The 23,252-nt window shown below is 33.1% G+C and overlaps 2 protein-coding genes across 2 annotated transcripts; one reads left to right on the top strand and one right to left on the bottom strand.

The window, feature by feature from the left end:
• Positions 1-1,289: 1,289 nt before the first annotated feature.
• On the top strand, positions 1,290-7,190 carry LOC149478084 (facilitated trehalose transporter Tret1-like). The gene is made up of 7 exons (XM_089709670.1): positions 1,290-1,399; positions 2,143-2,298; positions 3,121-3,319; positions 4,215-4,405; positions 4,462-4,466; positions 5,737-5,848; positions 6,861-7,190. The coding sequence occupies exons 1-7, from the start codon at positions 1,354-1,356 to the stop codon at positions 7,127-7,129; spliced, it is 978 nt and encodes a 325-aa protein (XP_089565796.1). The 5' UTR covers positions 1,290-1,353; the 3' UTR covers positions 7,130-7,190.
• Positions 7,191-12,015: 4,825 nt separating this feature from the next.
• LOC149478085 (facilitated trehalose transporter Tret1-like) lies at positions 12,016-23,141 on the bottom strand. Its single transcript, XM_089709900.1, has 7 exons — positions 23,036-23,141; positions 15,238-15,393; positions 14,117-14,315; positions 13,509-13,699; positions 12,775-13,157; positions 12,582-12,693; positions 12,016-12,281 (listed from the first exon to the last, which is right to left on the bottom strand). The coding sequence occupies exons 1-7, from the start codon at positions 23,079-23,081 to the stop codon at positions 12,016-12,018; spliced, it is 1,353 nt and encodes a 450-aa protein (XP_089566026.1). The 5' UTR covers positions 23,082-23,141.
• Between the last annotated feature and the right edge of the window lie 111 nt (positions 23,142-23,252).

Raw genomic sequence — 23,252 nt, forward strand, 5'->3', positions numbered from 1 at the left:
AATGTAGTATTATAAGAGAGATTTTTAAAATTACTAATGATAACACGTACCTACCCAAAATAGTGCACGCGTAAGATTAGATAAAATATAGAATTTAAAATTTAAATATGTACAATAAAACTGAATCTTAAAACTATCTTTACGGATGTGTAAAAATGACTTAACATAAAACTAAAAATAAACTTGGCGCGGATTTTCAGTAGAAAAAATTCTCTCGGGGTCTCATTTTAATATTTTCGGTACGGTACTCCTAAAATACAAAAAAGAAGACGGGTTGCACTCCGGGAGTGCCGGCAGAAGTGAAAACTTGATTATTAACGTTCAGCATGTTTGATATTTTGGAATGGTATCCGTCTTACGCATGGATTATAATCCTACATTTTTATCAAATCTGAAATTAAAGAGTTTAAATCTCAAGGTCAAACTACGCTCATTATTATATTTACTATGGTCTATCATAGGCATATTTTTTCCTTGTAACGTCTGAGACCGCGGGCTTCAACAAGGCTATTATAATAAACATTTTATAGAAACTTTTGCCAATACTTTTACCTGTAACCTCAATTGTTAACATCTCCTTCATATTCTAAGCAGACAACAAACATAACAAATTAATTATAACGGGGAATAGAGATAAAATAAATTATGTAAGCCAATAAAACGTAATAAGGTTAGCAACGATGTTAATTTCCCGAGATGGTTGATGTAATTACATCTGTTCAATACATTGTATACCGCCATTTTGTTTAATTTATTAATACTCTTTGATTATTTGTAAAAAAGATGAATAAAAACCGGCCAAGTGCGAGTCGGACTCGCGCACCGAGGGCTCCGAATAAACCTACTTTTTAGGATGTTGTCTAAGTTTTAGCAAATATTCCTTTATCTGTGCTATAAGACATTGCTTTTAACCACATTTCAACACTGTTCTTTTATTTTCACCGGCTGGCCCGTGGATATCATACAATTTTTAAAAGTACAAAAAATTGAATTACATAGCATAATTTTATTATTATTCCTATAAAAATGTCATGAATTAATAATAATAAGCGAATTAATATAAAAAAAAATTGAAATATTTATCAAATGTCATCAGTATTATCGCCTGTGAAGTAGGAACAAGCAGATTATGATTGAACTGAACTAAACCAAGAAAAGAAACAGTACAAATAGTAGACTAAAGATTTCTTAACTATTTTCTAAACTAAATAAAACAGAGATAAGATTAAATAGATGTTATATATTATAGAATCAGTAAGAGCGTATATGATTGAAAGAATGTCGTGTTAACAGTGATATATTATATAATTTTATGTATTCAAATATTTATTTCATAGTATTATTATAGTGATAATGTTCGTTAATCGCTATAGAAATCAGATTATTATAGCACTATGTGGTAAGTTATTCTTTACGGACTGTGTTTAGAATATGTTTCCGTAAGAAAACAAAGTCAAAAATAATAATTATTGTTTTGTAAACATAGCTAGTAAATAAGGAAAACGTGTCTGATTAAAATAATTTTAATATCATATAAAATTTGATAGTTAAGAGCCAACATCCATACATGATACATCTTCACAAATTCACACGTTAACAGTATTATTATGATAAGATAATATAATAATGATAATTTTCGTAAATTAACAGGAAAATTCGTACTTAATATTATAAATGCGAAAGTAACTCTGTCTGTAACTATGTCTATCTTTTCTTCACGCCTAAACCAATAACGGTTATGGATTAAAATTATTACAGAGTGATAGTTTGAAACGTGATAAAGGACATACTTAGCATAGATTTAAAGATACCACAATCATTAGGTCAGATCAGCAGCTAGCTACACTAAAATTAATTATCAATAATACCTATTTATTTCATACTAGCGGTCCGCCCCGGCTTAGCCCGTGGTACATGTTCAAATTTTCCCTCCATAAGAACCATCCTCATACTTCAAGGAATATTATAAAAAAAGAATTATCGAAATCGGTCCACCCGTTCACACGTGATGCCGTGACCAAGAGAAATACAGATTCATTTTTGTATATTATAGAGATTTGATTACTGACGCCTACCTCTTAAGGTGAAGTTAATTTTACAATACAAGGAAATAACCAGTTTTCTAAACTATTTGTATTCCAGTGTACCTAGGACAAATGCTATGTGGCTACGATATAAGCTGGACGGCACCAATAATTCCAAAGTTGAATGACCCTGAGCAATCTCCTCTGCCCCGACCTCCGACGAACTTTGAGACCTCCTTCATGGCATCTATTATATATGTTGCTGGGTTACCTAGTAAGTATCTATGTTTTTATGTTACCTATGTATCGAGGAATAAGTAATTATGTCTTTGTGTTTCCTATTTATCGAGGAATTCATACCTGGTTTACCTTCGTGTTTCCCATGCTATAGATGGATTCTTGAAGTGAAACTTCTTTAGGCGCGTTAAGAGTGTAAATTCAAGGTCGCGTCATGGCAATACTGTCACGTCATGGCGACAATTTTGGTATTTTTTATCTAGCCAAATAAGTTTCATTTCTGACACGTGTGCTCGGCACACACGCTCTTTTTTCTTGTATATAATATCTAGGTTTTCAGGAGCATATCGCTATAATTCATAGTTGCATAATAAGTTTTTTGTGAATGAAGTTTTTTCCATTTTGAAAATTCATTCATTCTGATGTATATTTTAAGACTTTGATGCTGTTTGTCAAGAAAGTTGAAGACTTTAAATCACGCTATAAAATTAAAGCAGAGCAAATTAAAAATTTTGCAAAGCTAAAATATTCCTTTTGACAGCAAATAAAGTTGCGTGGCTCAGCTGGTTTAAATATAAAATTCGCCTCTATTCTGACCTCAAATAGAACAATGTTCATATGTTTGAATCTAAGTTAAGTTTCAATCAAAATTCTTTCAAAGACAATATTTTAGAGATATTAAAAAATGTATTTTTTAACAATAGTTTCTGATTTAGTAAATCTATAATAGCTACATTAGTTGATGTTCTAGGCTATTTCTGGCACACGTGGTGTAGTTTTTAAAATATTTAAAATTAATCACGTTGAATGGAATCGTTTCAATTATATTTATATTTATCCTTTGTATTCTTTCTATCAGGTGTATTATCAATGAGTTGGTTTTCAAACTATAAAGGGCGGAAACCAGGCCTAATACTGGCAGCTAGTTTTTCAACCGTGGGCTTCTTTTTACTAGCATTATCCACGAATTTTATGATGGTCTTCATTGGTAGATTCATTGCTACCTTTGGAGTTAGTTCCGCTTGCTTGATCAATATGATTTATATTGGTGAAATTGCGTAAGTATGAATTACTTATATCTCACTAGCTTTCCACCCGCAGCTTCGCCCGCGCAGTCAAAGAAAAACCCGCATAGTTCCAGTTCCCGTGGGATTTCCGGGATAAAACCTATCCTATTTACCGGGGTAAAAAGTAGCCTATGTCCTTTCTCGGGTATCAAAATATCTCTATACCAAATTTCATGCAAATTGGTTCAGTAGTTAAGACGTGATTGAGTAACAGACAGACAGACAGAGTTACTTTCGCATTTATAATATTAGTATGGATTTCGTTACTTATCTGATAATATTCATAATTATCTGCACGACAATGACCTAGCATTACGTTAAAATTTTGTTAAAGGAAAACTAGTTTCTGTATACAGGGAACATCTGTATTTTGTGGTTATTGGTAAATTTTATAGATCTCAAAAAATAATTTGGTATCTCCAAATTATTTTTTGCATCAGCATTGCAAATTAATCTGCATAAATTGTAGAATAATAAAAAGTTACCCATTTTGGTAAAATACACCGAAAACTGAAAGCAAAATACGAAGCAATTATGTAAATATTACATTCTTAGTTTTATTTTCACTGGCAATTTTAAGTGGTGTCAAAATATACGATTTGAAATAATTTCTATCTTTATTTCTTACTAGCTTTCCACCCGCAGCTTCGCCCGCGCAGTCAAAAGAAAAACCCGCATAGTTCCCGATCCCGTGGGATTTCCGAGGGTATCCTATTTCCCGGGGTAAAAAGTAGCCTATGTCCTTTCTCGGGTATCAAAATATCTCTATACCAAATTTCATGCAAATTGGTTCAGTAGTTAAGGCGTGATTGAGTAACAGACAGACAGACAGAGTTACTTTCGCATTTATAATATTAGTATGGATTTCGTTTATTTCTTATTCCAGATCAACTAAAATCCGTGGAATTCTACTAACTGGTATTGGAATCATACAGTCCCTGGGTTCCCTCCTCGTGTATTCTGCAGGGCCCTATGTGTCCTACAGTTCAGTGTCCTATATAGCTGTGGGAATATCAATTGTATATTTTATTGCTGTCATTTTCATTCCGGAATCTCCTGTTTTCTATGCTATTAGAGGTCAGTTTCCTATAAAATACATTTTAACGTATTACATAATATTATGTTTGTATCAGCGATAGTAGTTGTTTAAAATTATAGTGGCTATTATGAAGTACTAGCGGTCCGCCCCGGCTTCGCTCGTGGTACATGTTTACGTTTTCTCTACATAAGAACCATCCTCGTACTTCAAGGAATATAATAAAAAAAGAATTATCGAAATCTGTTCAGCCGTTCTCGAGTTATGCGCTTACCAACACATTTTGCGATTCATTTTTATATATAAGATATAACAACAGTTTCAAAAATTAACAAGGCGGAATTGTTTTAACGTTTAAACTATTCTTTATGGACAAAATGTAATATTATATAAAAATCAATAGTGACTGCCCACGACTTTGTACGTGCATCCCCGTTTTTCCCCGTTCCCGCAAGAATTTCGGGAAATCCTTTCTTAGCGGATACCTACGTCCTAACATCTACCTGCATGCCAAATTTCAGCCCGATACGTCCAGTGGTTTGGGCTGTGCGTTGATAGATCACTATATCAGTCACCTTTGAGTTTTATATATATATATAGATTGTAATGTAAAAATGTTATTTAGTTTAAATTCACGTCTAAAATAAATTTCATACACTGAATATTTGACATAGATTTTTAAGAAAGATTACATAGGAATATAGGAAGATATATTATCCCATATGTTTACTGCGACGGTATACTTAGAGGAGACAGGAGTCATTTGTCATGAAAGTATTTTCATTTTAAAGGTCTTGAAAACACGTCTAATAGCTTATTGTGGTTGATAAAATAACTGGGAATTTAGTCGTTGTTAGGCTAAGAATAATAATTTTGATAATATAAATTAATATCAAAAACTACTGCAATGATTTTCAAACTATTTCAGTAGAGTGAAAATTAAAATAACATGTCAGCTATTGTCACTCAGAAGGGGTTCTGAGTGACAATAGCTGACATGAGCTTTTTTATTTTATCATATCATACTATTATTTATTTTCACAAGAGAGATATTTATTTAATACCTCAATTTTACTTATGTAACAATACGAAAACATATCTTAATCTTAATACTATTATAAAGGCGAAAGTTTGTAAGGATGTATGGATGTATGGATGTTTGTTACTCTTTCACGTAAAAACTACTGAACCGATTACAATGAAATTTAGCACACATATAGAGGGTAACTTGGACTAACGCATAGGATAGTTTTTATCCCGGAAATCCCACGGAAACGGGAACTATGCGGGTTTTCCTTTGCAAACGCGGGCGAAGCCGCGGGCGGAAATCTAGTTATACATAAAATTATCTAATACATCATACTTTTTTCAGATAATCTTTGGGACTTATTTTTATTTACTCCACATAGAACACAGTGTTATACTTTACGTAAAATGGCTTCCTTTAGCTGTGTTGGTGTTGTTTTTCTTAAGTAATAATATGGGTGAGAAAATTGTTATTTTATTAAAACTAATCACGTTTTCATGGTTTACAGGACCCATAGTTTATTTGATTATGTTAAAACTAGATTTCCGCCCGCGGCTTCGCCCGCGTTTGCAAAGGAAAACCCGCATAGTTCCCGTTCCCGTGAGATTTCCGGGATAAAACCTATCCTATGTGTTAATCCAAGTTACCCTCTATATGTGTGCTAAATTTCATTGTAATCGTTTCAGTAGTTTTTACGTGAAAGAGTAACAAACATCCATACATCCATACATCCATACATCCATACATCCTTACAAACTTTCGCCTTTATAATATATATTAGATATTAGATATTAGATATTAGATTAGTTTGAGTGGTAAGAGACTACATTTTTTCTAACGCTGCATTTACATCAAACGAACATAGAGTATTATTGTTAGTGTAAACGAAAACTCGTATTCAGTGTTGTTCAGTACTAGAACATTGCATAGAATCTTTTCGAACGCACTAAAACCAACGAACGAATGCTCTAAACGTGTTTACACTAAAATAATTTGACATAGTGGGGTTAGGGTGAGCATTCGCTCGTTTGATGTAAATGCACCGTAAAAATGGACATTTATTCATTAATTTTCTTGCTATCTTTCATTATTTAACTTTTTGCCTTTGACCAAGTCTTTTAACTCTATCATCCTTTGGTGCCAAACAAACCTGTCTCTACGTCACATCCATACTAATATTATAAATGCGAAAGTAACTCTGTCTGTCTGTCTGTTACTCAATCACGCCTAAACTACTAAACCAATTTGCATGAAATTTGGTATGGAGATATTTTGATACCCGAGAAAGGACATAGGCTATCTTTTATTGCGAAATATGTACCACGGGCGAAGCCGGGGCGGACCACTAGTATCTAAATATTTAGACTATAGAGTTATTCCACATACATTAACTTATTTTAAATCTATGTTGTTCTTTGATGTAATAAAAATATGTATACAATCCATATTTTATATCGATTTTTTTTCAGGATTCGGCGTAATCCCCAGCACTCTAACTGGCGAAATGTTCAGACCAAACGTCAGGAGTAAAGGAACTGCTATCGTCATCTCTGTCTCCTGGGTATTCGGTTTCACAGTGGCCACAATCTTCAACTCAATAGCTACACAACTCGGAGCCTATATCATGTTCTGGTTCTTTAGCAGTACATGCGGTTTGGCATTTTTGTTCACCTTCTTTTGTATACCGGAGACGAAGGGAAAGAGCTTGGTCGTGATTCAGGAAATGTTAAGTAAATGATCTGAGTGGAGTTTGTTTGTTATTTGGGTAATATTGTAAGTGGTTGTGGTTGGTTGATATTAAAAAAATATATGTATTGAAAAACTTAAGCGTGTTCTTTTTATTTAGCTATTGCATAGCTTCTATCGCGGGCCTTGAGCGCGGGGACCGAATCCAGAAATTGCGTAACGGAAAAACCTCACGCTCCCCACTCCGACGGACACGTAGAGGTGTGGCTTGAAGGCATAGCATGCAATAGCTTTACCGCGGCAGGCTTTTTTTATAAATCCTAACTATTTTAAACTAGCTCATGATCTTTCACAATTTATAGATGAAAAATTCTGAATACACTGTTAATTCTCTTAATTAATTTTAAAAGCTGTTTGAACTTGAAGATTTAATGTCTTGTACAAAAGGAAGTATACAAATGACCCTGCAGTTGAGTCCAGAAGAGTATATGAGTAAATATAAAGACGCTTTTAATTATAAATATTGCAGACTTCTTAGAGTAATGAAAAGCTATTTTGTGTTTCGGTTATATCGTTACTTTTTCTTTATTTTCTTATATTCATGCAATTAGTAATTTATTTGGTAGATTAAAAAATGAAGTAGATAAGTAGGATGGAGAAGGACAATTTGAAATATTATGGTTTTGTAATTTTGATAAAAAAAAAGTGAAGTCCCGTGTCCCCTAGTGGGGTTAGGGGCAGATGCATTATTCATACATCTGTTTCACTGATCGATTTTCTTTAGGGACAAGTAGGTGATCAGCCTTCTGTGTCCTGCCAGACCGAGACATTTTTTTTTCTTCGTCTCCACCGGGAATCGAACCCAGGACCCCTCGGTTCTACGCTCACGCGTCATCCACTGTACCAAGGAGGCGGTCTTGTAACGAAGCACTGTGAGCTAATTTTGTAATTTTGATGGTTTATATTAAATAGGTGGTCATTGTCTCTATTAGAGTGAATTATACTATCGGCAGTAAACTATGTTTAAAACAATGGTTAGTATAATACATAAAACTGATGTTTATACATACTTTGATATAGGTACTATAAATCCTACTAGTTTTCTTTTGCAAGTATTGACATAATTCCATAAAAAAAACAATGAAATTATACACTTGAATATAATCATAGGATACTCTGAAAGTAGTATTTTTGTTATTAAAATTCTCGTTAAACATTTGGCTGTAATTAAATGCAGTTTACTAGCAAGGAAACACATTCAATGTATGATATCATATTATGTATGAAAAATATTATATTTCGTCTAATTATGTGAAAGACAAAGATTCACCAGTAAAGCTACGCATACAATGAAAATGAAAAACATTTCGCCAAGCTTTTAGGTAGCAATTAATTTAAAAGAAGTACTATTCAGTGTGGAAACAATGTATTTAAAAGATTTAAGAACTGCAGTGTAGGTATTATTGTGGTATTATTGTGGTGGTGGTAGGTATATTGTCCTAGACAAAGCTGCTTTCTACTGCCATTTCAGAAAATAAACTATGTATTATGTTAAACACGGTGTTTTTTAAAAGTACATACAAGAGTTGACTCGCCAAGAAAGTTTAAGTATATGCTAATAATCGGGTGGTTTAAAATTTTATGGTCGGATTAGATTTATATTTCATACATTCCTTTTAGTATATAGAGACAAAATCAAATTGTTGGATTATAAAACGCATTTACGACGACAAACATTAAAAAAAAGACGTGTGGCACTCGGGGACTGCCGCGGTAAAGCTATTGCATGCTATGCCTTCAAGCCACACCTCCGCGCAATGCAATCCAGAAATTCCGTAACGAAAAAACCTCACGCTCCCCACTCCGACGGGCACGGAGGTGTTGCTTGAAGGCATGCTATGCAATAGCTTTACCGCGGCAGTCCCCGAGTGCCACACGTCTTTTTTTAATTGTATCTATAACTTTAGGTAAGCACGTTATATTTTGGAACTAGTAGATAGAATTTTATTTGAGTATTCTTTTGAAGCTCCATAATAAATTAAAAACACAAATAGTTGAATATTTTTATTTATTTTTCTTGTTAACAGGCTTTTAACCAACTCCTTTTGGACTCGATTTTGATCCACTTTAAACAGACAGATTTAATTTAAACTTTGTACACTTATGAAGAACTAGATTACCGCCCGCGGGTTCGCCCGCGTTTTCAAAGGAAAACCCGCATAGTTCCCGTTCCCGTGGGATTTCCGGGATAAAACCTATCTTATGTGTTAATCCAAGTTACCCTCTATATGTGTGCTAAATTTCATTGTAATCGATTCAGTAGTTTTTACGTGAAAGACTAACAAACATCCATACATCCATACATCCATACATCCATACAAACTTTCGCCTTTATAATAGTATTAAGATTAAGATCAGTGACAATAAAATAAATTCATTAGTTTTTGCGTGTTTCGTTTAATATTGTGAAATGAAACACACACTCAATAGGTATTATTAACCTCTTATTTAAATTCCCATTGTGATGTGATTTCCTTTTCCCCATTCTATAGATCAGAAATTGTTTTACTACTACATACAAGATAAAGTTATCTAGTTGGATATCAACTGTAGATAAAACTATATTACCTACTGATTTAGATTAAATATTTATAGTTTGTGTTACTATGGTTATTCATAATTCCGTTGTAAAACTAATGTTGACTTCTTTTATGGCCGTTCCCAATATCGTATCTATCTTCGTTTTGACCTTACTGAAGATAGAAAATGCTATCTATCTTTTGTTTTGGCGTCCCAATAAGCTTACTAGCGATAAGCTAACCTATCTCTGATCGCTATCCATCGTCTGGAGGACTAACTGCTTACTAGAGGTATATTTTTCTCTTTGAATTTGTCTATTTGAGCGTCCCAATAACGTTTTGACAGCTGTCAGCCAGTAATGGCCGTTCCCAATATCGTATCTATCTTACGATAGATAGAACTTTACTAGCTATCGGAGATAGCTGTCTATCTATTACCGTAGTTTGAATATTGGGAACAGCCATTAGTAGTTAAGCTTATCAAAAAAAATCTCATAACACAGAAGAACACATATTTAGGTACGTTAATAACTAGCGGTTTGTTTCGGCTACGCAGGCATCACGGAGATTAGCTCCTTCAAACAAGCGAAAACTCTAGAGCGTGGTATTATTAGAGAAATAAGCAATTGCATTACAGTTCAAGAATACCCTTTCTTGAACCATGGTTATCAGGGCTTATTTGGCAAAATGGCCGACATTCTATTCGCCATTACCATTTTCAATGGATTGATGTAACAGACACTGATTTATACGTGAAACTGTCAATTGTCAAGAGCAGATCGATCGAGATAAATGGTGCAAAATGTACCTAACCGGAAGCCAAGATGCTGTTCAAGTCAGAGTTGATTATGTCGGAAGGAGATATACAGTTTCTAAATAAAAAAACCGGCCAAGTGCGAGTCGGGCTCGCGCACAAAGGGTTCCGTAGCAGCAAATATAATAAATTACAGTTAAATCAACCTATCTCAAAAACTATAAGAGATACTTTGATCAAACCAAAAATCGTTGAAAGAGTTAATTAGCATGCATCACCTCTATTTTTTTTAGAATTTTATACCCCGTAGTTATAAAAATAGAGGGGGGGGGACATACTTTTTACGACTTTGAGAGCTGATATCTCAAAAACCGTTCACTTTAAGAAAAATGTTTTTTAGAAAACTTTATATCATTTTAAAAGACCTTTCCATTGATACCCCACACGGGTATGTACATCGAAAAAAAAAATTTCATCCCTCAGTTACATGTATGGGGGGCCCCACCCCCAATTCTTTTTTTTACTATTTAGTGTCATATTTTTGTAGCGGTTCATACAACACATATTCCCATCAAATTTCATCACTGTAGTACTTATAGTTTCCGAGTAAATCGGCTGTGACAGACGGACAGACGGACAGACGGACAGACGGACATGACGAAACTATAAGGGTTCCGTTTTTGCCATTTTGGCTACGGAACCCTAACAAAAACGAAGAAATTTAGGTTTCAACGTTAGTTTTTCACTTTTACCAGTTAATTATTTTTGATATAATATTTTATTTACTATTACCATTTCATAAAAAAATGCACACTATTGAACACGACACAGTAGAGTGTAATTTCTGATATTCCATTTATTTCTATGAAAAATGGGGATTCCGAAAATCAGACCTTCTTAAAGCCACCATTGCTCAATGTATCTTTAAAATCTACATTTAAATGGTAAATAATTGCATTAGTAAGCACTGCGATTAAAGACATTGTCGTTATTTTAACCATAAAGCGAAATTTATCTTTGCTAATGCTATACGCTACATTTAATTTCTCCTCGTACAATCATTTTCACAACGAAAAGTTTTTACATTAATCTGCAGACGAAATATTTAAGTACAGTATCGTGTTATTTAAGAAAGTATTTTAAGAGATGGATATACTGCACTCACGTATCATCAATCACTTTTGTTTACCAACAAATTCATTTAAAACAAAGACATTACTATAGAAGAAGTTCATTGAGGCATTTAAGTAGTATAACTACATAGTATAAAACAAAGTTTCTCTGTCCCTATGTCCATTTGTATGCTTAAATCTTTAAAACTACGCAACGGATATTGATGCGGTTTTTTTAATAGATAGTGATTCAAGAGGAAGGTTTTAGTATATAATTTATAAGGTTTTAGACAAAGCGGGCGAAGCCACGGGTGGTAAGCTAGTATTATATAAAAGTACGAAAGTATCAAAGTACTACTGATTTAACGATACTTCTGCAAGCATACAATTAGTACATACTTACAAACATAAAGATGATTTAAGATAATCTTTACTACAATTACAATCACAAAGGTAGAGTAAGAAGAAAGTAAGAAATAAAACACAAATTATATCATTTGCTCAACATTTCCTGTATTTCAACAAGGCTCTTGCCTTTCGTCTCAGGGACAAAGAAGAGAGTGAATAAGAAAGCCAAACAGCAGGTAAAAGCGAAGAACCAGAACACGAAGTAGGCTCCCAGGGTCAGCATGGAGTTGAACAGGGTGGTGACAGCGAACCCACAGGCCCAGGATATCGCGAAGACGACGGCTGTGCCCTTACTACGAACATTACAGCTAAACATTTCTCCTGTTAATGTACTAGGAATCGTGCCAAAACCTGTAAAACAAATGCTTTTTAGAACACTACGAATAAGTTATAGATATTGCTCATAAAATTAACAATAGAGATAGTAACCATGTTAGATATTTTACCAAAAATCTTGAGTTCTAAAATTTTAATTACATTTTGCTCGTCTGGCTTCAAAATAATTAAATTGATGTAACTATCTTAAATTCATTAATAAAATTCCAATTAATTATTGCATTAATTTTACTTATTTAATAAACGTGTGCAAAAGAAATAACTACCTACTTGATCAAAATAATTTTTAGATGAAATAAGTAATTGATATCTTACCCATATTATTACTCAAGAAGAATATTATCAACAACGTTAATGGCAGCCATTTGATTTTTTCCACGATTGGCGATTCAATATAGCTCAAATAAAAATATACACCAAAGAATTTCTGAAAGAAAGTATTTATTTTTAATGAACCAAATATAAAAAGGAATCAACCAATAAATAGTCCAGAAATAAACCAACTTACCATACTTAAACAGCAAATAGCTGTAGAAGTCAACAATAGAATTCGTCTTCCAGATCTTTCTATGAAAATTGGTGCCAACGAGCTCCCTACTAATTGTGTACATCCAATAATAATAGATGCTATATTTGGTTCTATAGACGATCCAGCGGCTTGAAATATTGTCGTTACGAAAAATGATATAACCAAAATACCACTTATATAATGTAATGCCATTATTGTTCCCGTTATGAATAAACCTCGTCTGTTACATTTCAAAGTGAACAATTCTTTCCAATCTTCTCTAGCGCTTGCTACGACTTTGTTCTTGTTCAGATCGATGACTTCTTGTAATGCAGACTCTCTGTTTAGGATTTTGAGCACTGCAAGTACCTTTTTTTCATTGTCTGAAAATATTACGATTACTAAATTACTGAACATCACTACATAGTATAAAACAAAGTCGCTTTCTCCGTCCCTATGTCATAGGGACATAGGGACATAGGGTATGCTTAAATCTTTAAAACTACGCAACGGATTTTGATGCGGTTTTTTGTAATAGATAGACTGATTCAAGAGGAAGGTTTTAGTATATAATTAATTAGGTTTTAGACAAAGCGAACGAAGTCGCGGGTGGTAATCTAGTTTTTTAATAATTCGTCTATTAAAGAACACTGTTGTATTTTATGGTCTAGAGACAATTTTTCAGCTAGTACCTAATCGAAAATTGTTAACAAAATAGGATAAATTTTAAATACCTTTAACCACATGATATACAGGAGATTCTGGTATCAGGAACATTGCTATTACATAAACAATTGATATTGCAACACCTATGTAACATATAACTGCGTATGAAACAAAAGGTCCTACTGTAACCATAATTAGAGAACCAAAAGTTTGTATGATTCCCAGTCCAGTCAACGTAATACCTCGAATATTAGTGGAACTGAAAACAAAACATGTATAATTATTGATTACATTATTGAAGTGAAAACTTCTTTAGCGGCGTTGGGTATAAAATCTTAAACTCGCGTCAGGACACGTGACCTGATCGAAAAAGCGTAAGACGGATGGATATCAAACATGCTCAACGTTAATAATCAAGTTTTCACTTCTGCCGGCACTCCCGGAGTGCAAACCGTCTTTTTTTTTGGTCACTTAAATTCATAAACTAATTCTGATGAGATTTTTTTCTTTTAAATTTAGGAAGTTAATAATAAATTATCAAATATCTACAAAAAATCTAAATGAATTAAACTTATGGGCGATATTTTGACATTCACTACGTACTAAAACTAGTGATTATAAATCTTCAAATGTTGATGGAAATAAAATCAATGAAATAAATACAACACATACTAACGCAATCTCACCCAGATAAACTGTCGTTATAACACCACCGAAACTTATTCCAAAACCAGTAACTAATCTTCCAATTAATAAAGTGGTGAAATTCGTAGCTACGGCTAATATAAGAAATGAGATTAGAAGTATAAATGATCCCATTATCAAGGTTGGTTTTCGACCCTTGTAATTCGCTAGCCAACTAGTAAAGAACACACCTGAAAGAAATCAGTAAAATATAAGGATACATTTACTATGAGTTTTACCCCATTCGTAAAATGGCATAGAAAACACACGTTGAATAGTTTTTGAAGTGAAACTTCTTTATCGGGGTTGGAAAAAATTTAGTGTAACATTTTTTCGTTACGCGTGACATTTTTCCGTTACGCGCCATCTTTTTCTTATCCCTACCACGCGTGATTCGACGTATTTCTGTAAAGTTGCATATATTAATTATTTTTTTAAAAATAAGGTCTTAAAGAAGTTTCACTTCTTACGTGTGTAGACTAGTACACGCACACATTTTTTTTATATTACAAATTGATCACAATGTCTACTCGAAGAGATTCAAGTCTATTTGAGTATGGATAATTATAACTTTGATGTAGTAAACCAAAAAGAATAACTTTAATCGACTAAACTAAAATTAGTTTTCTTTTATACTACAAAATTAGTTTTGAGTAAAAAGTTTTAATTGGCCTTTGTGTTTAATTTCTTCTATCATACATGTACTAGCTATCAATAATTATTATAAGTAATTAATAAATCTATACTATAATAATATATAAAGAGGAAAAGTTTGTATGTATGTATGTATGGTTTTCACGCATAAACTACTGGACCGATTTTGATGAAATTTGGCAAAGATAATATTTAGACCCTGAGAAAGAACATAGGCTACCTTTTATTGCGAAATATGTACCACGGGCGAAGCCGGGGCGGACCGCTAGTTACTTATAAAAAGGGTAAAACAACTCAAAATAACATGAAATTATTGTATCACCGATGCTTTATAAGTGAATTCAATCTCTCCGTCACATTTAAACTCGATTTTGACCCACTACAAAGGTCAAAATCGAGTTGAAAGAAGTCGTGTATGTTTATGATACAGGTGACGCTGATAAAAGCGTGTTAAAATACCTGGAAATCCCGTAACATAAATGACAGAAGCCAGCAAAGATTTCTCCACGTCAGTGAGAGTTCGGGACAGAGGTGATTGGTTTGGGTCCTCCAATTTGGGGATCACTGGAGCCGTCCAACTGAGCAGATACCCTCCTAGCATTTGGCCGATATACACTGTAATGAAACATAAGCATAAATCTATGTGTGTATCTATCATCATAATCTATCTATATATATCATCTATCTATAATATCTATCATATCTATATTAATATTATAAATCTGAAGAGTTTGTTTGAACGCGCTAATCTCAGGAATTACTAGTCCGAGTTGAATTCTTTCGGTGTTAGATAGCCCATTCATCGAGGACGGTTATAGGTTATATAATATCATCACGTTAAGACTAACAGGAGCGGAACCACGCGGGTAAAACCGCGGAGCGCAGCTAGTATAGGTAGGTACTAATACTCGTATTCGCCCGAGGGTAAATCTGCGCGGCACAGCTAATACAAATAAAAGCGAAAGAATGAGAGATGTTATAGGGATATATTATTTCATTTAAAAATATTGTAATTAAATGTACAATCTGGTACAGATATAGATAACACTTTATATGTCTTAATTAATATTCTATGCTAAATGTAACTTTATCTTTTTACCCCGCCACGAAACGAGTGAAGCTGCAAGCTACGGCTAGTTACAAAGGTTCATTATATTTTATAGGTCACTAGCTTTCCGCCCGCGGCTTCGCCCGCGCAGTCAAAGAAAAACCCGCATAGTTCCCGTTCCTGTGGGATTTCCGGGATTGCGTCATTTTCCCGGGATAAAAAGTAGCCTATGTCCGTTCTCGGGTATCAAAATATCTCTATACCAAATTTCATGCAAATTGGTTCAGTAGTTGAGGCGTGATTGAGTAACAGACAGACAGACAGAGTTACTTTCGCATTTATAATATTAGTATGGATTTATTTTAAACTGTAATTAATACGAATTTTCCTGTAATTACAAGGAAGATGAATGAATGGATGTGGTATAATTTATTACACGATGAGCATAATAATAATAATTAGTCTCGGAACACTTATGTAAAATTTTATTACTACAATATATTATGATGGTTGCCGTAATTTCTGTTGTATAGACAACTACTTATAGTGTAATTCAGGAATGTATGTCGCTGATTACACTGTAGATAAGCATGCATTTCGCATAAACCATAACAATAATTATTATAACATTAAAACATAATATGATTATGTAAGTACCTACAAAAAAAGTGTTTATACTTTTTGGACATTTACTAAACAGAACATACTACTAATGCTTAACAGAACATACTACTATAAACGTATTTACTTCCTAAGGTTTCCTCCTTTAGTTTAGAAATTAAATATGTACGTAGTTTATATTGATAGACTAGCTGCTAACCGCGGTTTCACCCCCGTGGCTCCGCTCCTGTTAGTCGTTGCGTGATGATATATAGCCTATAACCTTCCTCGATAAATGAGCTTTCTAACACCGAAAGAATTTTTCAAATCGGACCAGTAGTTCCCGAGATTAGTGCGTTCAAACAAACAAACAAACAAGCAAACAAACTCTTCAGCTTTATAATATTAGTATAGATTAAGTTTTACATCTTATTCTAGTACACATAACAATCGAGTAAGTATAGTTACTATTAATTACAAGTAGTTAAGTACATGGTGACCTAATGTTTGTATAGGTAGATACCTACATATAGTTTTTCAATTCATAAATTGATTACAATGTTCTAATGAGGTCTCATCTCATTGTTAAGACTTAATAAGATGGAAATAATGTTTATTTTGGATCGTTGTCTTAATAAGTTTTTTCTAGAGATGCACCGAATATTCGGTTCCTATCCGGTATCCGGCTTATCCGGCCCTTTTTTACTATCCGGCCTCATACCGGATGGTAATGTACCATCAGGCCGGATACCGGATAGTAAACTTGGTAGAATTTATAAATATAATCTAAATAAAGACACAGTTGTAATTGAAGCTTTTCATTATTTTTAACGAAATTTTTTTTACGAAATTGTTTCGTGCTGACTGACACGATAAAAGTGTCTCTACCAAGAACTGTGACCGCGCGAACGTTCCCGAAGAAAATGCCGCCGGCCGAATATTCAGCGGCCGGATACCGAACATTCGGCTGGTGCAGGTGGTCAGGTCACTCACTCAGGCCGAACATAATACGGTATCCGGTATCTGGCCAAACAACTATTCGTTGCATCTCTAGACTTTTTTCTTTGTATCAATGAAACAAAATTAAAACATTAACCTACCTACCTTATCAAATTATGTCATTTTCCTCATTCTAAATATATTCTACTTATTAACTTTTATTACTTAACAAAATAATAAGTCTTATGTATTCGCGGATTCCAAGATTTATCAGTACAATGTTATTATATTATATTTTTTAATGACTAACTACACGTGTTTCAACCGGAAAAAGTACCTACAGTACCTACCTATATTTTAAAGGTTTTTATGGACAGTTAATTTGTAAGTCAAACACTAACAAACTAGTATAGTCACTACATAGTATAAAACACAGTCGCTTTCTCGGTCCATTTGTATGCGTAAATCTTTAAAATTATGCAACGGATTTTGATGCAGTTTTTTGAACAGATAGGAGTCAAGAGGAAGATATTTTTAATTTATTAAGCTTTAGACATAGAGGGCGAAGCCGCGGGCGGTAATCTAGTACCCATAATAATATAAAACTCAAAGGACTGACTGACTGACATAGCGATTTATCGCGTTGATACGCACAGCCCAAACCACTGATCGGATCGGGCTGAAGGCATGCAGGTAGATGTTAGGACCTCTACCTCCAAGGGGATAAAATAGGGGATGAAAGTTTGTACCATGAAATATTATTTTCAATGCAGGCGAAGCTGCGGGAACAGCTAGTAGTATTATAATATGATCTGTGGTAAAGCAAATAGCAACGACCATAGAAGTCGTATTTACTTTGTTTTATCTCACTTATCTGAATTATGGAGATAATATAGACTATAATAGAGCTAATAATCTATTTAAACATACAGATAATAAAAAGTTATTTTCTTACTGCTGGTATTAAACTAATGTCTCCTAAGGAAATCCGGATAAGATTAAAATTTGGTCAATAGAAAATCTTCAAATATTGGACAATGGAATAATTTTAGATGTCGTCAAAGTATTCGTGTATTATTTTTGAGTGTAATTTATGACATATTTTTTTTAGTGGGGAAATCTTGCATAGACAGTAGACACCCACGGCCTCCGGGGAAGGGGCCGTGGGTTATGTCGGATTACTACCGACCAAAACCCCACAGCCCACTGTGTTCCGTCAAGCCCACAGGTCAAGCCGCATCAACGACGACAACGACAGGGCGACGACCCACGGGTATAGGTCTAATTCGTCCTTCAGATTTAATATTAGAAGTGTAATTTTGCATTCATTTCATTTATTATAATAAAGAGCTTAATACTTATCTATTGTTTCTATTTAATATACCTACTTCATCCACTGATTATTATCGTGCACTTGAAAATTTAAATTATGTTATTATGTAATATGAAAAGTGCAGTGATATAATTTACAAATTCTTGCAAGTAGTATGATATCTTTAATGTTAAAACATAATAAAGAGGAAGTGTTTGCATAGAATTAAGATATGTACATAATAAGAAATTATGTCCTTGTACGTTTAACTTCTGCTAATTGTATTCACAATCACCAATTTAAATAGACCCATTTGTCATTCTAAAATCACCTCTATGTCCCTAGTATTAGAGTTGTTACATAATGCATACTCACACATTGCAGCAATTAAAATAGATACAGTAAAGATTAGCACTAGCAGGAGTCTTTACTTTTTGTATTTTACGTTATACGTATCTACTTACTGCGTACTTGTTTATCTGAGATGTTATATTTAGATAATATGATTGTTTGTTTGAACTTGATTAGAATATTATTAAGTAATAATTGCTTGAATTGATCTTTTTTTTTCATATTGGAAAGTCAATTTATCGCGGAATGCTATACAAATATACATAATCACGACTAGTATAAAACAAAGTCGTTTTCTATATCCCTATGTAAGCATAAATCTTTAAAACTACGCAACGGATTTTTATGCGGTTTTTTAATAGATAGAGTGATTCTTGAGGAAGGTTTTAGTATACATAAATATATCATTTATTGGGTTTAGATAAAGCGGGCGAAGCCGCGAGCGGGTTGCTTGTAGGCTATCTAATTAAGAAGACTTCAACATCAATCATTGGTTCTACTCTCAGTTGCTGAATTTAAAAGCAGGTTTATTTTTATGCATAATAGTAGTATTATTATTCCCAGTGTCGGCAAACATTTTATTCTATACTAGCTTACCACCCGCGGCTTCGCCCGCTTTGTCTAAAACCTAATAAATTATATTATACTAAAACCGTCCTCTTGAATCACTCTATCTATTAAAAAAAACCGCATCAAAATCCGTTGCGTAGTTTTAAAGATTTAAGCATATAAAGGGACATAGGGATATAGGGACATAGGGACAGAGAAAGCGACTTTGTTTTATACTATGTAGTGATGACTTAGCTCTACGAACAATATGGAAACCTATAACTCTTAAAAGATTGTTTATCAAAACACCTTAAGCATACATATTATTGATAAATAATAATCTAATATTAATCTACTCAACATTATCTATATTGTAATATTATACGTGTAGGTACAGTCAATTTATAAGTTTAAATTTATAAAGAACTAGCGGTCCGCCCCGGCTTCGCCCGTGGTACATATTTCGCAATAAAAGGTAGCCTATGTCCTTTCTCGGGTATCAAAATATCTCCATACCAAATTTCATGCAAATTGGTTCAGTAGTTTAGGCGTGATTGAGTAACAGACAGACAGACAGAGTTACTTTCGCATTTATAATATTAGTATGGATAGAAAAATGGCAGAAAAATCCTAATGAAAGTAACTCTTTATTTTCTCTCTTCGTCAGGCCTCCCTATCCACTGAATCGATTAAGATAGCTTGAGACCTGAGTAAGGACATAGGCTATTTATACGTCTTATCCCGGAAATCCCACGGGAATGGAAAACATGCGGATTTTTCTTTGACTACGCGGGCAAAGCCGCGGGCGGTTATAATTATAAATTATAATAGTAATAAAGGTAGGTAATAAGCGTTATAATTGGTATCGGTGTCTTTTATACATATATAATGTTTTAGTCAAATGTAACACAGGCTGTGCCCCGCAGTTTTACCCGCATTTCTCCGCTCCTGTTGATGATAATAATATTATATAGCCTCCCTAAATAAATGGGCTATCTAACACCGAAATAATTTTTCAAAGCGGACAAGTAGTTCCTGAAATCCTGAGATAAGCGCGTTCAAACAAACAAACTCTAAAGCTGTATTATATTAGTATAGATAATAAGATGTATTATTACATATTAATATATAGAAATACATATTGCAATTTACAAGTAACGCAGAAAATGCATTTTAAAAAACCGTTTCTTCATAAATATGTTAAACGTATAGTATTCAACGTTAATTATTTTATAAACGTTAATTATATTTTTTTATTTAATCACTACATAAACGATCTTTAATCTAAAGTTTTACCAATTGATTTTATACGTCGAGATTTTTTTTCCTTTCAGTAAATTCATCATGTTTGTTAGAGATTTACCTAATCTTAATAAAAATTTACCCTATCGTTGATGTATAAAAATTAAAAGTACATGGTGTAATTTAAATATATTTTAGCCGCTTTGATTCCCGGGTGTGGCAAGCGTGCCAAAAAAAATTATAATGAACCGATAAAGAAGCAGTATTTAAACGGTAATACTATTAGTTTTACTTCTTTTTTTCCAATCTTTATTTATGAAAAGAGAAAACGCGTATATGGTTTAATACATCTATAATATATAAAAAAAAAATGAAACGCTAAATTTTTGCTAAATGCAAATCTCGAGAACGGCTTAACCGATTTCGTTAATTATTTTTTACTATTGTATACAACTAATATATTATATTAGTTGGTATTAGCGTGCTGATATATAGCCTATATGTATATAGCCTTCCTCGATAAATGGGCTATCCAAAACCGAAAGAATTTTTCAAATCGTATCAGTAGTTCTTGAGATTAGCGCGTTCAAACAAACAAACAAACTCTTAAGCTTTATAATATTAGTACCTATAGATAATATTCCTTGAAGTACGGAGGATGAGTTCTTATAGAGAGATAACGAAAACATGTACCACAGAGACGGGTGAACCGCTTGTCATTTTATACAAATAGATACACATTATATATTATTATTATGTATAAAACCAAACTTTGAACTGCAATAAACATGCAATCTCTAAAATTACTTGACCTATGCACTTATGCAGCTTATTATTTTGCACAGAGATAATAATATTAAGTGGGACAATTATTGCTCCCATCTTTATATAGCAGTTTTACGGGCAATAATTAAAAGCAAATTCGATTAATGAAACCGAAGTTGCATTTGCCCCTACTGCCCATGAAGTTAATGGAAATACAGCCACATTAAAAACATTATACCTACTTACTTAATATTATTAGTTTTATAGCATTCAAATATATTTATTTTTAAGATTAGAATTTATCTAGAGGCGGAATTCGAACCCGCGTCTTCTGCCTACACGATCTAAAATTCTTTTAGTGCAAACAGGCGTAGTGCATTCTTTCGTTGTTCGAAAAGATTCTATCACAGACTAATAATAATATACTATGTATACAAATTCTATGCAATGTTCTAATACTGAACAACACTGAATACGAGTTTTCGTTTACACTAAAAGATCACGAAAGAATGCTCTTGCTCTAGCTCTATAGCTCTTTGTTCGTTTGATGTTACATAATAAACTACATAATGCTTTCGATTAATCTATATATATAAAACTCAAAGGTGACTGGTATAGTGATCTATCAACGCACAGCCCAAACCACTGGTCGTATCGGGCTGAAATTTGGCATGCAGGTAGATGTTAGGACGTAGGCATCCGCTAAGAAAGGATTTCCCGAAATTCTTGCGGGAACGGGGAAAAACGGGGATGCACGTACAAAGTCGTGGGCGGAAGCTAGTTAAAAATAATCTATATTAAATCGAATACAATAGTCTTGGACTGAATGAGAAGTCGTCACGTAAATTGCAATAATGTAAAGTAATGGATAAAATAATGCCTATATAAAGTAAATATTTAGCGTACGTTTGCAAAAACCTAGTTATGAGATATATAATTATATACCTACTGAACTACATATTATTTATGTTGAAGTTTCTGTCATTATATATAACTGCAAGTTTCAGCCCTGATATTCTTAGCCTGAAACCTGTATGATACTGTAAACTATCATCCTTCAAAATTTCATCAAGATCTGTTCTGTCGGTTGTGCGTGAAGGACATATGTACATACTCATCAATTCCTGATACTTAGGTATACTACAGTAGCTATTTATTTAACTTATTATAATATTTTTTAGTTACATTTGAATCAAAAATGAAAATTGTTATTATTTTAGTCAATTATTACTTCTCTGCATTAATGGTGAAAGAACAGAGAACTAAATAATATTATTTTTAAATATACAAAGAAAATAAACTAACACCTCTATATAAAATCCATCATACCATCGCTTTAATATCTATATTTTTTATACATATATTTTAATGCACTGAAGAGCTAAGCTCTGGATAATATAATTAATTCTAATGTTTTATTACAATAATTATATAAAATAGTAGATACTCACCACATAATGTGATAAAGATTTGTCTATGATATTTCAAAATAAACATCACACGATAAAATATATAACTAAATATTAAAGTCGAGAATACCACTCCACTTAACGGCTGCAGAAATAATACACGTTCATAGTAAATACAAAGAGATACACATATTCTTTAGAGGTATAAATCTTAACAAATTTACCTTATTATCCGACTGTGTAAGAAGTTATTTTTAGA

This window comes from Colias philodice, chromosome 23 (genome assembly GCF_061535455.1).
Source record: "Colias philodice isolate Cphi_HAF_F1 chromosome 23, ilColPhil1 Martin Lab GWU primary, whole genome shotgun sequence".
Taxonomy (NCBI): domain Eukaryota; kingdom Metazoa; phylum Arthropoda; class Insecta; order Lepidoptera; family Pieridae; genus Colias; species Colias philodice.

What these genes read in the sequence shown, in the direction of transcription:
- LOC149478085 (XM_089709900.1), bottom strand. Translation starts at nt 23,081, where the DNA reads ATGTTTATTTTGAAATATCATAGACAAATCTTTATCACATTATGTG. An exon ending in TTATGTTACGGGATTTCCAG is followed by an intron (nt 14,316 to 15,237) that starts GTATTTTAACAC and finishes GATTTCTTTCAG; the next exon opens with GTGTGTTCTTTACTAGTTGG. An exon ending in CTTCTTGAGTAATAATATGG is followed by an intron (nt 12,282 to 12,581) that starts GTAAGATATCAA and finishes TTTGTTTTACAG; the next exon opens with GTTTTGGCACGATTCCTAGT.
- LOC149478084 (XM_089709670.1), top strand. Translation starts at nt 1,354, where the DNA reads ATGTTCGTTAATCGCTATAGAAATCAGATTATTATAGCACTATGTG. An exon ending in ATTTATATTGGTGAAATTGC is followed by an intron (nt 3,320 to 4,214) that starts GTAAGTATGAAT and finishes TTCTTATTCCAG; the next exon opens with ATCAACTAAAATCCGTGGAA. An exon ending in TTTCTTAAGTAATAATATGG is followed by an intron (nt 5,849 to 6,860) that starts GTGAGAAAATTG and finishes ATTTTTTTTCAG; the next exon opens with GATTCGGCGTAATCCCCAGC.